The sequence below is a fragment of the Chlamydomonas reinhardtii genome, chromosome 15 (genome assembly GCF_000002595.2).
Source record: "Chlamydomonas reinhardtii strain CC-503 cw92 mt+ chromosome 15, whole genome shotgun sequence".
NCBI classification, from domain to species: Eukaryota; Viridiplantae; Chlorophyta; class Chlorophyceae; order Chlamydomonadales; family Chlamydomonadaceae; genus Chlamydomonas; species Chlamydomonas reinhardtii.
Window position 1 is genome coordinate 409,359 of NC_057018.1, and position 15,000 is coordinate 424,358.

At 64.2% G+C, this 15,000-nt stretch overlaps 2 protein-coding genes across 2 annotated transcripts in view; both read right to left on the reverse strand.

Moving 5' to 3' along the window:
• Positions 1–9,084, reverse strand: part of CHLRE_15g636176v5 (uncharacterized protein) — a 17,916-nt gene extending 8,832 nt beyond the window's left edge. The window contains exons 1-11 of the mRNA XM_043070534.1: positions 8,844–9,084; positions 8,371–8,469; positions 7,524–7,591; positions 7,098–7,158; positions 5,998–6,687; positions 5,290–5,638; positions 4,613–4,889; positions 4,021–4,309; positions 1,435–3,765; positions 583–894; positions 93–192 (exon numbers count right to left, since the gene is read on the reverse strand). Of these exons, the coding sequence (XP_042916398.1) occupies positions 93–192; positions 583–894; positions 1,435–3,765; positions 4,021–4,309; positions 4,613–4,889; positions 5,290–5,638; positions 5,998–6,687; positions 7,098–7,158; positions 7,524–7,591; positions 8,371–8,469; positions 8,844–8,936 (4,669 nt within the window). The 5' untranslated portion in view covers positions 8,937–9,084. The remainder of the gene's footprint in view (positions 1–92; positions 193–582; positions 895–1,434; positions 3,766–4,020; positions 4,310–4,612; positions 4,890–5,289; positions 5,639–5,997; positions 6,688–7,097; positions 7,159–7,523; positions 7,592–8,370; positions 8,470–8,843) is intronic.
• Positions 9,085–9,148: 64 nt separating this feature from the next.
• CHLRE_15g636250v5 (uncharacterized protein) overlaps positions 9,149–15,000 on the reverse strand; it is a 9,714-nt gene continuing 3,862 nt past the window's right edge. Inside the window, exons 8-17 of the mRNA XM_043070535.1 lie at positions 14,927–15,000; positions 14,700–14,766; positions 14,145–14,196; positions 13,795–13,863; positions 13,355–13,467; positions 12,870–12,944; positions 12,440–12,521; positions 12,051–12,135; positions 10,097–11,823; positions 9,149–9,976 (exon numbers count right to left, since the gene is read on the reverse strand). The exon at positions 14,927–15,000 is cut by the window's right edge and continues 32 nt beyond it. Coding sequence (XP_042916399.1) covers positions 10,863–11,823; positions 12,051–12,135; positions 12,440–12,521; positions 12,870–12,944; positions 13,355–13,467; positions 13,795–13,863; positions 14,145–14,196; positions 14,700–14,766; positions 14,927–15,000 — 1,578 coding nt within the window. The 3' untranslated portion in view covers positions 9,149–9,976; positions 10,097–10,862. The remainder of the gene's footprint in view (positions 9,977–10,096; positions 11,824–12,050; positions 12,136–12,439; positions 12,522–12,869; positions 12,945–13,354; positions 13,468–13,794; positions 13,864–14,144; positions 14,197–14,699; positions 14,767–14,926) is intronic.

Consider the following 15,000-nt stretch of genomic DNA (forward strand, 5'->3'; position numbering starts at 1 on the left):
CCCCAACCCCCCAACCCCGCTTCCAACCCCGCCCCCAACCCCGCCCCCGCCCCAACCCCAACACCCTCTCCTTCCCCAACCCCAACCCCCACCCTTCACACACACCTTGGTGGGCGCCACCACCAGCGTCAGCTCCTTGAGGGTGGGCCCCATCGGCGCCAGACAGTGTAGGTGGGAGGCGGCGGAGGAGGCCTGTGTGTGTGTGTGTGTGTGTGTGTGTGTGTGTGTGTGTGTGTGTGTGTGTGTGTGTGTGTGTGTGTGTGTGTGTGTGTGTGTGTGTGTGTGTGTGTGTGTGTGTGTGTGTGTGTGTGTGTGTGTGTGTGTGTGTGTGTGTGACTGTGCATGCACGTGTGCGTGTGCAGGACCGGCGCAGGAAGTCATTTTGGCCAGTGGAGGGGTTGCGCATTGGGCGCGGTGTGGGGAGCTTGGAACACGAGCTCGGCACCAAGAGCATGCGAACGAGCAAGCAAGCATGCGAACACGTAGGAGACGCACGCATGAACATGTAAACACCAATAGCCGGCTTGCCTCTAACAAACCATGATGACAAACACAGTTGGGTGATAGCCGTCTGATACTTACATGCAGCAGAAGCCCCAGAGAAACCAAGTCTTTGAGCGGTTGCTGCTGCTGCTGCTGCTGCTGCTGCTGCTGCTGCTGCTGCTGCTGCTGCTGCTGCAGCTGCCCCGGCTGCTGCGGTTGCTGCTGCGGTTGCGGGTGCTGTTGGGGGTGGGCGCCACCGCCTCCAGCCCAGGCTGCTGCTACTGCCGCGGCCGCCGCCGCGCCGGGAGCAGGCTGTAGCGGGCCGGGCGCGGCCGCGGCGGCAGTAGCACCGGCCGAGGGCTGTAGCACCAGCTTGGCAAGCAGGCCCAATCGGTCGTCGTCCAGCGGCGCCTGCATTCACACATTTACGATAGCAAACAAATATCGTGGTTGAAACATTGAACAGATGTGCCCACGAGATGTGCCTGTCGCAATGTTATGGGTCGTATGAGGCAGACAGGCACAAGGAAGAAACGAAAACGCGAGACGAAACGTTCAGGTATTGCAGTTACGTGCGGTGGTTGGGCTGAGCGTTGCGGCACGGAAACCAATGCATACGGACAAGTGCGCGCAACAGCCTCCCTCCCTTCCCCCCTTGACAACCCCCGTTTTCATCTCGCACAGATCTTCTCCATGAACGACTACCTCCCTTCCCCACCTGTCCCCTGATCCCCTGCTTGTATCCTGTTCCCAGCGTTTTATTAGTATCGTTTCATCTCACAAATGCGTTCGACTTAATCACTCTTGCAACCTCGTGATCCGTAGTTACTCCGTTCTCCGTGAACGGCTACCCCCTCATGGTTTGGTTAAGTTTGGGCTGGCATTTACAACCTCCCTCCCTCCCCTCCCTCCCTCCCTCCCTCCCTCCCTCCCTCGCCGCCCCGCGCCCACCTCCTGCCAGGCATTGACGTTGAGGCTCTTCAACGCCGGCAGTCGCGCCAGCGCCGCCCACAGGCGCGCACTGGCGGCTGCGTCGTGGGCCGCCGCCGCCGCCAGCTCCTCCTCTGTCGGGCCCTCGTCCTCCTCCTCCTCGTCCTCGTCCTCCTCCGCTTCCTCCTCCTCCTCCTCGTCCTCCTCTTCGCCTTCATCCTCCCCTTCATGAGCGGGGTCCTGGTCAAAGGGCGCCCCCTCCTCTTCCGCCGCCCCCTCCTCCGCCCCCTCCTCCTCCACCCCCTCCTCCCCACGCCCCAGCGCCTCCTGCGCCCCCTGCTGCCACGCGGCCGGGTGCTCCGCACCGACACCGGCGCTGCCGCCAGCGCCGCCCGCACGACCGCTGCCACTCCCGCCCTCATCACCACCGCCACCGCTAGCACCCTCCGGCTCCGGCTGCTCCTCCCTCCCGCCGGCGTCACCGACAGCGCCCTCCAGCTGCTCCGGCTCCTCCTCCCCCACCTCCTCCAGCTCCGCCACCGCAGCGCCACCATCAAGGCGCGCGCCTCTGCCGGCATCGCCACCAAAAGCGGCGGCGGCGGCGGAAGCATCATCATCATCATCAGCATCAGCATCAGCAGCAGCATCAGCATCAGCAGCAGCAACAGCAGCGGCCACGATGCCCAACTGGCGGCCGGCGGGGCCCTCACCCGCGGCGGTTGCGGCGGTTGCGGCGGTTGCGGCAGTTGCGGCAGTTGCGGCAGTTGTTGCAGTTGCGGCAGTTGCGGCAGTTGCGGCAGTTGCGGCGGCTGCGGCGGTTGCTGTTGTTGCGGCGGCTGCGGCAGTTGCGGCGGCTGTGGCGGCCGTGGGGGCTGTGGCGCCCGCTGCGCCCGCAGCTGCGGCTGCTGCTGCTGCTGCTGCACCCGCTGGCAGGAAGGGGTACGGGTACGGGTACCGGTGCGTGTACGGGTACGGGTGCGGTGCCTCGAGGCACGCCGGCAGCAGCAGCGGCGCCGGCAAAGCCGCTGCGAGCGGCTTCATCTGCTCCGCAGGTAACGGCGGCATCATCGCCGCCACCAACTGCTCCGCCGCTGCTACCGTCCGCGCCACCGCCAGCCCCCCTGGCGCCGGTTGCTGTAGCCGCGGCGGCTGTAGCGGCTGTAGCCGCGGTGGCTGCTGTAGCCGCGGCGGCTGTAGCAGCGGCTGTGGCTGTAGCGGCGGCTGTGGCTGTAGCGATGGCTGTGGCTGTAGCGGTGGCTGTAGCGCCGCCTGCGGCGGCGGCTGTAGTGGTGGCCCCTGCCGCAGCAGCTGCTGTTGCCGCTGCTGTTTGTACTGCCGCCGCTGCTTGTACGGCTGCCGCGGCTGGTTGTAATGCCGCAGCTGCTTGTACTGCGCCTGCTGTTTGTACTGCGCGTGCTGCTTGTACTGCCGCAACTGCTTGTACAGCTGCCGCTGCCGCGTGTACAGCAGCCGCTGTTTGTACTGCGCCTGCTGTTTGTACTGCCGCTGCTGCTTGTACGGCTGCTGGCGCCGCGGGAATTGCGGCCCCGGCCGTGCTGCCGGTGGCCCCACGTGCCAGTGCCGCCCCTGCTGGTCGAGGTCCTTCGCCTCCTCCTCCTCCTCTTCCTCCTCTTCCTCCTCTTCCTCCTCTTCTTCCTCCTCCTCCTCCTCCGCCTCCTCCTCCTCCAACTCCTCCTCCTCGCGCCTATGCGGCACCCGCAGCGGCATCCGAGATCCCATGATAGCGCGGAGGCCCTCATAGTGCCGGTCCGCCTCCGCCCGCTCCGCTGCTGTCAAACCCCTCCCATGCTTCCCCACCGCTGCACCCGATGCCGCGCCCGCTGCGCTGCCGGCGGTCGCACCAGCCGCTGCCCCCAACGCCTGCCCCTGCGCCGACAGCCCGCCTGACAGCGATGCCTGCGCCGCCCGCACCATGCTTGCCACCCACTGTGCCGAATCTTCCCGCATCGACTCTGGCCGGCGCGGCTGCGGCAGTAGCAGGTGCTGCTGCGGCAGTAGCGGGTGCTGCTGCGGCAGTAGCGGGTGCTGCTGCGGCAGTAGCGGGTGCTGCTGCGGCAGTAGCGGGTGCTGCTGCGGCAGTAGCGGGTGCTGCTGCGGCAGTAGCGGGTGCTGCTGCGGCAGTAGCGGGTGCTGCTGCGGCAGTAGCGGGTGCTGCTGCGGCAGCGGGTCTGGCCAAGGGTGCAGTGGCGGCGCCGGATGTGGAACATGCAGGAGCCATGGGTCCGGCTGTAGCGGCTGTGGGGGCTGTAGCGCTGCCAGCCGGTGCGGCGGCTGCGCCTGCAGCGCGGGCTGCAGCTGTGGTGCCGGCGGCTGCAGCTGCGGAGGCTGTTGCTGCAGCAGTGGGGTATGCATGTGCGTGTCAGCCAGTGGGGTCGAGGGAGGGCTAGGATCCCGCATGAGCTGGGACGTGGAAAAACCCATCCCAGGCCCGTCCCCGGCCCGGGCCCCGGCCGCATCTGTTATATCTCCCAACCAAAGCTGCCTGTACGGCTTCCCTTTCCCTCGCCACCTCCCTCCCTCGCACCGCAACGCTGAACTTCCCCTTTCACGAATCCCAGACCCGCGCTCCCCCACCACACCACTCACCTGTTGTCCCGGCGCCGGGTCGGCCATCAACACATCCTCCTCCTCCTCCTCCTCCTCCTCCTCCTCCTCCTCTTCTGCCTCCTCCTCCTCTTCCTCTTCCACCTCCGCCTCTTCCTCCTCCTCCTCCTCCTCCTCCTCTTCCTCCTCCTCTTCCTCCTCCTCCTCCTCTGCCTCCTCCTCCTCCTCCTCGCCCTCCCCTGGCTGGAAGAAGTAGCCGGGCAGGGTCATCTCGAGGTGGGTGAGGCAGGTGAGGGCGGTGAGGCAGCCGGGGTCGGCCAACGCGACGTACCTGCGTGGTTTCAATCAGGAAGGCAATTGCAAACATGGAACAATTAGGATCGCGTGCAATAATAAGGAACGCGTGCAATGAGGCACGCGTGCAACAAGGAAGGCATGCAACAAGGAAGGCATGCAATGAGGAAGGCGTGCCATGATTCAGCCAGGAAGGCGTGCAACCAGAAAGGAGCGGCACCCACGCACAATGAGCAACAGAGTTCCCCGGTGGCGGGTGGCTGCCACATCCCCAAGAGTCCCCATGCCGTTGGGCCGTTCACACACGCTCAAGCGACTCAGTACACACACGCGCACTCACTTGAGCTTGAGAGACACCAGCCCCGCCGCCACCCGCCCGCTCCGCCACGCGCCGCCGCCATCACCACCCCCGCCTCCCCCGCCCCCTCCTCCTCCGCCCCCTCCTCCTCCGCCCCCTCCTCCTCCTCCTCCTTCCCCTGCCGGCCCGCCCGCCAGTGCCAGCAGCGGCCACTCGCCGCCCGCCGGCACGGCCGCCAGCCCCTCCCCCTGGTGCGTCAGCTCGAGGGAGGTGAGGGCAGTGAGGAGAGCCAGGGTGGGGGCCAGGCCGCCGTGCAGGCCTGCGGGTGTGCGGTTGCGGCACGGGAGTTGTGTTTATGATTATTGAAGTAAAGGGGGTGGGTGACAAACAAAAGGCGCAAGCTCATTACGTGCTGCATAATTACTGCATACACCCATATGCCTGGTCCTCCCCCACAGCACTCCTACACAGACCCCGAAACTCAAACCTCAAGACACCCAACATACACAAAACACTTGTACACACACCCACATACACACAGACCCACACACACCCACATACACATTCACACACACACACACAGACAGACAGACACACCACACACACACACACACACACACACACACACACACACACACACACACACACACACACACACACACACACACACACACACACACACACATACATACAAACACACAGAACCCCAGCGCACTCACCCATGTGCAGGCTGAGGCTCTTGAGACCCGTCAGCCGGCCGACCGACGCCACCCCCGCCGCCGCCGCTGCCGCCGCGCCCGCCCTGCCGCCAAGCCCCAGCCCCATCCCCAGCCCCAGCCCCAGCCCCAGTGCAACCGCGATGCCTCCACCGCCGCCTCCTCCTCCTCCCCGGCCGCCGCAGCCCTCGGCGCGAGTGTACTTGAACTCGGTCAGCTTGGCAGCAAGGGGCGACGCCGCCAACAAGCCCGCAGCGATGTTGAACGTGTCGACGTCGGTGGTGAGCTCGAGGGAGGACAGGTCGCGCAGGCGGGAGAGGTGTGGCTTGGCTTCGCACAACGCCGCGGACAGCTGCGCGAGAGTGTTTTTTTGTTTGTACATGCAAGGGATAAATAAAAAACAATGGAACAAGGGAAAATGGCACGGGAAAACGGCTCAGGAATTTATTGCATGATTGTGGGGCGCAGGAAGTGAAAAAAGGCTAATCGCGTGTTCGTTGGGTTAAGGGACTGCAGCCCCGCCCGGGGGCATCGCTCACACAGCAGGCGCCAGCGCAGCGCAACCCCCCGCCCCCCCAGCCGCTCCTCAGGCCCTCAACCTTCCCTCTCCCCCCACCCGCCCTTTCCCTACCTGCCTAACCTGCCGGCCCGCCCGCCCACCCGACATTTACCTTCCCTCTCCCCCACCTTCCACACCCACCCACCACCCACCTGCCGGCCCACCCAGGCCCCACTGGCGGCCAGCCGGCCGCACACGCCGTCCCAGGGGGGCGCGTCGCGGTTCAGCGGCAGCACACTAGCAGACATGGTGAGCCCCAGGTGTGACCAGGCCAGAGCGCCGCCGCCGCCGCCGCCGCCGCCGTTACTGCCGCTACCGCCGCCGCCACCACCGTCGCTTCCGCCGTCACTTCCGCCGACGCCGCCGACGCCACCACCACCGCCGACGCCGCCGGCGCCGCCGCCAGTAGCAGTAGCAACGCCGCCAGTAGTAATAGGGCCTCCTGTGCCAGTGCTGCTGTCGGGTTTCCATTTGGTCGTGGCCGATGCAAATGCGGCTGCTGCCGCGCCCGCCGACGCGGCTGCCACCTCCGGTCCGGGGGGCGACGCCGTCCGCGGCGGCGACGCGGGAGGCCCCGCTGGGGCTTCGGCTGCGGCTGCTGCCCTGGCGGCGCCGCCCCCGGCGGTTGCAGTTTGCTGTTGCTGTTGATGTTGTGACTGTGGCTGTGGCTGCGGCTGTGGCTGTTGCTGTTGCTGTTGCTGTGGCTGTGGCTGTGGCTGTGGCTGTGGCTGTTGCTGCGACTGGGGCGGCGGCGGCGGTTGTGGCGGCGGTTGCGGCGGCTGTTGGGGGTTGGTGGTGCGGTTGGTGTCGGCGGCGGCTTTCAGCGTTGCGAGGCAGTTGGCCTGCGGGTGTGCGCGCGTGAGGGAGTGAGGGAGTGAGGGCATCGTGGTGGCGTAACCGAAGTAACCGAAGTGACCGAAGTTAATGAACATTACAAAACGCCACTCAGAATGGAGCGTGGGGCTGCAGGGTCCGATGCCAAGCGGGAAAAGCGCGGTGAAGACACACACCGCTGTTTCAGCAAGGCAATTGCGCTCCCACCTACATATGTAGCGGGTCTACCAACTCACCAGTTCGCACCTCCGCACCGCAGCCACGCAGCCGCTCTCCCAAACGCACGTCAAGCGAGTAAAACCTCCCACATCCAATCCCACCACCCAAATGCAAACACAACCAAACCCAGCACTCCACTACCGCAGCCCAAAATCCCAATCTCAACCACCCCAATCCCAACCACCTCCAACGAACCCACCCGCACGTCCGCCTGGTCGCGGCTGCTGTTCGCATCCACGTACAGCATCAGGCGGTTCGCCCTGCGTGTGTGGCAGTTGGCGGTTGGCGGCTTGGCAGTTTGACAGTTTGGCGGCTTGGCAGTTTGGTGGGTTGGTCTGTGCTGTTGACCATGCATAGTGTGTGTGTGTCGTTTGGCGGGGATTGGCTGCTGGTGGTGGGGATGGGAAAGGGGGGGGCGCGGCCCACACACACCCGCCCAACCCGGCCCACACACACCCGCCCAACCCGGCCCAACATCTGCCGCTCTAACCCACACCCACCCGCCCAACCCACATCCCCCGCCACGCTCACCCACATCCCCCGCCCAGCTCACCCAAACATACTGTACACCCCCGCTACTCTCACCCACCACCACCCACCGCCTACACCACACACACGCACGCACCTGGGGAAGGCGGTCTGCACGGCGGCTAGCTGCGCACCGGGGTCGGGCCGCGGGTGGTGCAGGTGAACCTGTGGGGATGCAGGGGGGGGGGCATTGAAACACTCATGAATGAATAACAAGAGGGCAGGGGGCAGGCGGTGGGTCGGGACTAGTGAGGATTTCAAAAAAGGAGACGGTGCGGCCTCTGCTGCCGGCGTGCGTGCATGCTTCCCCTCCCCTTGTCGCTTACAACTAACGCCTCTGCCTGTGCTCCGCTCGTTTTCGTTGGTTTTGATTTAGTTCGGGCGGTATTTACAACCCCCCTTGTGAGCCCCCCGCGGCTGGGCCCCCTGTCCCTGCTGGAACATCCACCTGCCCCTGCCCCTGCCCCTGCCCCTGCCCCTGCTGCCGCAGCCCCTGCCCCTGCTGCCGCAGCCCCTGCCCCTGCTGCCGCAGCCCCTGCCCCTGCCCCTGCCCCTGCCCCTGCCCCTGCCCCTGCCCCTGCCCCTGCCCCTGCCCCTGCCCCTGCCCCTGCCCCTGCCCCTGCCCCTGCCCCTGCCCCTGCCCCTGCCCCTGCTGCCTCAGCCCCTGCCTCAGCCCCTGCCCCTGCCCCTGCCCCTGCCCCTGCCCCTGCCCCTGCCCCTGCCCCTGCCCCTGCCCCTGCCCCTGCCCCTGCCCCTGCCCCTGCCCCTGCCCCTGCCCCTGCCCCTGCCCCTGCCCCTGCCCCTGCCCCTGCCCCTGCCCCTGCCCTGGAACCCCAACAAAAACACGCGCACAGCCCCAATCCCCGCACAGTCACGGGTATAGCCATAGCCTTGATCCCTACACAGCCACAGCCACAGAAACCAGCACTGGGCTTGTACGGTACCTTTATGGTCCGCGTGACGGGCGACAACGCGCGACGCCAGGCGCGGCTGACCAGCCTCGCAGCCAGGAAGTCGTGTCCGAACACGTGGCCCCCCACCGCCTGTGGGTTGCAAGCAGCAGGTATAGCAATAGCAGCAAACGCATAACTGCATAACGGTGTGGGGCGGTGTGTTGTGGTGCAAGCAGGACGGTGGGTTAGACAGGAGGGAGCAGGGGGGAGCAACGGCATGTAACACGAGCATACGGTACTGCAACGGTCGTGTGAGTGCTGTACATGGGAGCGGTTGAATTGGGTGCTACATGGGAGCGGACCCAACCCGAGCTGGATGATTGGAGCTAACAGGACAGAGCAGTGGGGCGCCGATCGGCAGCGTGGAGGCTAAGGGACCGGGAGCGGCAAGGAGCTTGTGCTTTGGGGCACGGGGGCACGAGGATTTGGCGGGACAGCTACGCGGATCCAACAAAGCCGCTGACCTCCATCAAGTGATCTGGCAGGTCACGCCAGGTTGTCTGGCTTTCGCTGTCGCCTCCCGCCGCGTCGCCGAGCTCGCCGAGCAAGCCTGCCATTTTGCCAGAAGTCCAGGCAGCCCAGTGTTGGCTGTGAATATGGATGCCTAAATCATGTTCATGGCTTTGCCAAAACGTCTGTCATAATGCAAAACGCGAAGCTAGGCTGACGCCCTCGGTCGCTCAAGCGGTAGGTATGTCAGTATGCTCCAAGACTGCAGAGGAGGTAAGCGGATAAATCACAGTGATGAATATGAGTACAAAAAGAAGCGTAGTCATACATATTAAATGCACAGTAAGATGAGTTGCGTGTCGGCGGCAGGCTTCGCAAACCCCCACACCATTCCTCGACCCGAGCTCCCGAGCTCCCGACCTCCCGATGCCAACGAACCATTTGTGAGGCTCCCCAGCCATGCGCAGTCTCAGAGACTAGCACCGTCACATTCTTCTGGACCTGATTTAGCAGCCATAGCCTGCCAAAGCCCGCCATACTAGCTGCTTCCCCAGGCGTGCGTGACACGCCTGACCCGCGCCGATCCACATGGTCCACGTGTCATCCGGGGACGCAAAACCATGTCTACCCCGGCACAACAGCTCTCATGATGAGGCCTACAGCAGGGATACTACCCATGGCCAGCGCCTGATGAAGTGATGATGACAACTCATCACGCACTCATCAGCACAGTACAGTACTGAAGTGCATGCAGTATGTTACACTGCACGAGCTACTACCGTACCGTCAGTCAGTACTATCTAGCTAGGTGTACCCTCAGCCATCAGCAGCTGGCCCAACGTACATACACAACCCTCACCGCGCACACACGCGTCCTCCACCCGCCGCTCAGCACCCCTGCCGCTCAGCCTGCGAGCTTCCAACCCATCCATATCCGGTCGTCTCCATGTGATGCTGCATGGGTGAACAGGATGCATGTGTAAACAAGTGGCGCATGACGTTGTGCAGCTGTCTAAAGGATCACTGCGGCTACTGCGGCCGCGGTGGTTACTCCGCACGTGGCACCGCCGTACGTCCCGGCCACCTGCTGCTCTTCGAGGCGCTTTCACGGCGCGCGCATGGCATCTTTTCAGGGCCGCGTTTGGGCCTGCAGTGCAATTAGTGCAATGAAAATCATGTGATACAATTCAGCGGAAAGAGCAGCTTGGTAAGCTTGCGGCGGGCTTTCAAAAAGCAAAAAGTGAATAATCTACGTACGCACGCTTACGTCCTGCTGCTGCTGTGCAGCGTCCGGTGCGCCAGGCGTGCGCCGCCGATCTGCGCCCCGCCGCCCCAAGCTCTGAATGCTGTCGCCAATGTGGCACAGCCCGCGTTGAATGCCCTTGCCCAAAGCGCCGAAGCCCAGGCCAAAGCCCAGGCCGATGCCCAGGCCAAGGCTAACGCCCATGAGTGCCAGACCATCGCCAACGGTCAGGTGACCAGGCATTTGAGGATAGAAATGCGACACAGTGAATGCAGTCTGTGACCAGTCCCGGTTGAAACGCTAGAGCTGCAAGCTTGGCGGTATTGGTTCGTCCGGTGGATGGTGTGAATAGCTATAAAGTGATTGGCAGCTTCTTTATTCCTGCTTTGCGATTCCAGGAGACGAGCCAGGGGGAGGGTCGCGCGCGGGATGGGACAACTCGCGATTCGGCAAGCGCTTTGTTGGCGCTCCTGCTCCTAGCCTCCTTCGCTGATTGCAGAATGAAGTTATTGCATTGTCGAGTGTGCATTACTCAGAAGCGTTGCTTAAGCCCGTCCAGGGCCCAGCCAAACGTACGTTGGGCACTGTGAGCGCCCAATCTCCTTTCTAGCGCGCTGTTGCCCTTAAGCATGGCGCAATCTAATACCAGTTATACAAGATACAACCACGGTCATTGGTAGAAGGTGCAAAGTAAGGTCGCGTGTAGCGCGACCGCGCAAAGCGGGAATCGCCTTCTCTTGCAACTCCTTCCGCCTTCCCTCCCTAAACACCAGCCACGGGCCGCCAACGGCTATCGGCCCTTGCCCCTGGGACCCGCCGCGCCAGCGCTGCTGCTGCTGCCGCCGCCTCCCGCGGGGCCACTGCTGGAATCACCCGCCCCCGCCAGCAACGGCCCGTCATCCAGTCCAGAGTCGCCGCCGCCTTTTCCCTTCCCCTTGCCACCGCGCTTCCCGCGGCCACGTCCGCCGCCGGCGGCCGCCGCGCTACTGCCGTCATCGTCGTCATTGTCAGCGCCGCCGCCGCCAGCGGCTGCTACAGCCGCCGGGCCGGCTGTAGCAGCGCCAAAGGCACTGCTGCTACTGCCGACCTCGCCGGCACTGGCGCCGGTGCTGGCCGGGAGCCCCGATGCTACTGCCGTGCCGGCGGCACCGCCGAAGCCGCCGCCAACGGCTGTAGCAGCGCCCGGCGCCGGCGGCGGCGCCGGGGGGTAGCCGTAGGGGTAGGGGTAGGCGCCGGCGGCTGGATAGGCGTAGCTGGCTGTAGCGCCCACGTCAGGACCGCCAGCGCCGCCGCCGCCGCCGCCGCCACTGGTCGTCGGCACTGGCGGCGGCGGCTGCCCCGAATAACCCGGGTACGGCTGCCCCGGCGGGTACGACTGTGGATAGCCGCCTCCGGGCGGCGGATACCCAGTGTACGGCGGATGGCCGGCGGCGGCGGCGTCACCGCTGCCGTATTGTGTCATCTCCACATTGCTGCCCGGCGGCGGATGGCCCGGATAACCGCCTGCGCCCGGATAACCGCCAGCAGGGTTATAACCGCCGCCGTACGGCGGGTAGGCGGCGCCGCCACCGGGGGCCGCTGCTGGGTAGCCGGGCATCTGGTGGTACGGATCCGGCGGTTGGCCGTACGGCGTGCCGTACGCGGGCTGTCCAGTGGCGGGCGCAGATGCGGAGACGTACAGCGGTTGGGCGGTTGGCATGCCGTCGTGACCCACGGGCACGCCCAGGGCGGGGGCGTACTGCCCGCCGAACCTGCAGGGGTGTTGGCGGGTGGAGGGGTGGAGAGGTCCCAGGAGGGTAGCTAGCGCAATGAGGCTGGGGTTGAGCGGTGAACAATAGGCGTCTAGTGGCAAATAAGAGGAAAACGGGCGTCCCACTCCGTTGTCAAGCATCGACCACGCTCTCCTCCTCGCTCTATTGCATTGGGTTTGGTTTAGTTTGGGCTGATATTGACAACCCCACCCCAGCCCCGGCCTCACCTGTTGGCCATGTCCCACGCCGCCGCCTCCACCGCGCCCTCAGGTCGCTCCCGGGGCCGGTTGCGCGCAAACAGCATGCGCCAGGCTGCGTGTGCGTGTTAGAAAGCACAAGGAAAACATTTTGTGCAACGACAGTTTGGGCGATGCAGGAACGCGACGGGGCTGTATGTGTTTGCACCGGTTGGGTTTGTGAATGTGTGGTTTATACCAAAGTGTGTATGGTCATATGTCAAGGTGGCGTGAGCTGGTTGGCAGGGGTGCAGGTATGACAAGCAGAGTGGGCGGGTGCGGGCGGGTATGCATGTTGTACTCGAAACCATGCAAAATCCCTGTTTAACATCCCGAAGCCCCAGTGTAAAACATAACTTGCACAAGACAAATTAACTCACAGTAATACCCGAAGCAGAACCAGGCCAAGGTGCCGATCACGCCCACCACCAAGATGACCACACCGCTGGCCACCAGCGTACTCTGTGGGGGCGGGGGTGGTTGCGAGAACGGGGTTCGGGCGCGAGCCAGAAACCCAGGACCCAGCCCCAGCCCGCTTGCCTTCGACCGGTCACGCATACACGTGAACACGCCACCCCACATGGCCCCTTCCCAAGCACACACGCGCGCGCCGCCGCTCAAAAACACACACAGCACGCACACGCGCCCCCCTCCCAAACACAAACAGCACAACCACCCCCGCACGCGCGCACAACCCTCCCAAGCACACACACGCCCCGCCATTCCCCTCCTCTCCCCCGCAGTCCGCTCGTTTTTGTTGGTTTTGTTTTTAGTTTGGGCTGGTATTTTACAAACCCTTCCCCCCCTCACCTTGGGCGTCCCGAGCCAGCCGCTTCCTCCAGTGAGCCACAGGTAGGTGAGGTATGGGTCAGCGGAGGAGCGCACCTGGGGTGGGGGTTGGGTATTGGGGTGTTGACACGGACACGTTTCCACTTCCCCCTTCCCCTCCCACCTCTTTCCCCCCTCTTTTCCCCTCGTCCTCCCCCGTCATAAACACACACAAACCCCCTCTTTTCCCCCTCCCCGCTTTCCCTCTTTCCCCCCTCATTTCCCCTCGTCCCCACGTCATAAACACACACAAACCCCCTCTTTCCCCCTCCCCGCTTCCCCTTCCTTCTCCCCCCTTTTTCCCTCGTCCCCCCGCACCGTGATGGTGACCACGCTGGGCATGCCGCACGCCCACGCCCACATACACACACGTTTCCCTTCCCCCTCCCCGCTCCCCCCTCTTTTCCCCCCTCCCCGCTTCCCCCTCTTTCCCCCGCCCCCCTCCCCGCTCTCCCCCATGGCCGCACCGTGATGGTGACCACGCTGGGCAGGCCGCGAGCCGGGGGCCGAATGTTGGGCAGCTGGAACAGGCGGCCGGCGGTGAGGGAGCCGTTGGCAGGCGTGTAGCGCCGGATGTAGCCTGGAAGAGGGGGGGATTGGGTGTGGGGTGGGGTGGGGGTATGGGGTTATGGGTGTGCTTTGAGGGTTGGGGACAGGGCAATAGGAGTGGGGTTGGGGTATGGGCGGTGTATATGGGGTGGATGGTGTTGGGCGTGGGTGGTAATGATGGGCGTTGGGCGGTGGATGGGATATATGTCGCCAACAATGTGAGCAGCTGGCGTTCGGTAATACAGGTCAGCAATCCTCCATTCCTCGCCCCACCCATTCTCAACCCCCCCCCCCCCCACACACACACGCACAAACACACACATACACACACACGCCGCCCACCCACCCCGTGCCTCACCGGTGGGCATGACGTTGCCGCCGCCGCCCTCGTCCGGGTACGCCGTGTCGGGCACGTACGACAGATTGGCTGCAAGGACAGAAATATGTGCATGCGTTTCTGATTTTGTTTCATTTGTATTAGAGATATCACAGACAAATATCAACAAATGTGATTGGGTCAGGATAGCGCTGTGCAAACGGGCCGCCGGGCAGGCGCGCAGCACAGCGAAACTGCGCGGCCCCGGTTTGGCGTGCGCGTGTGTAAAGCCGGTTAGCGGCTGTCAATTTAAAGGTTTGCAGAACCGGAAAACATCCGTGTTGCGTGCGTCTGTGCGCACTCCCACTCCAAATCCCGCACCCGCCGGTCACCTGAGGTGTCACGCGCCTTGACCTTGATTGCAATATCCGAAAAGGAAGCGTCCTGGGAGGGGGGGGGGTTACATTCATGATTATTTCAGAAGTGCGTGAAGGCGTCGGAGGGGGCAGGATTGCATTCATGAGAACACGATTACGAAAGTGAGGTTGTAGCCAGGCACCGGGCCGCACAGCAGCAGGCAGGCGCGCCGTTCCCGATGTCCGGACCCGTGAGGTCCAACGGCCAGCTTCCTTCTGAAGCCCCCGTCTTGCGTTCTTAGGAATTAGGAATTGGATATTAACCACCTCCCCGGCCCCTTTCCATCCCTGCCCTCACCCCATCCTCCCTTTCCCCCCTCACCGCCAGGCTGCATGTGAAGGTGCTGCGGCTGCGGTCCATCTCCCTCCCTCCGCCCCGTTGCAGTCCATCTCCCTGCCTACCCCCATCTCCCCTCATCTCTCCCTCTCCCACTCTCCCTCCCCGCCCCATCGCTAGCAACGAACGCCTCTGCCTGTGCTCCGCTAGTCACTGGTTTAGTTTGGGCTGGTATCTACAACCTCCCCCCTCACCGCTAGGCTGCATGTGAAGGTGTTGCCGCGGCAGTCAAATTCGCCGCCAAAGAACTGACAGTTGTACCTGGATGGGGAGTGTGTGCGTGGACGTGTGAGAGTGAACGTGTGTGTGATTGTGTATGTGTGCGTGTGGTTGTGTGAATGTGCGTGTGTTAGCATACGCCATGTACACACACACACACACACACTGCGCTTCCTTCCCTTCATCCCCCACCCCTCAGCACCTGCAGTCGGCGTAGTTCTGGCCGTAGCAGGTGTCGCGTGTGGAGGTGCAGCTGCGAGGGCCGGTGGCCTTGTC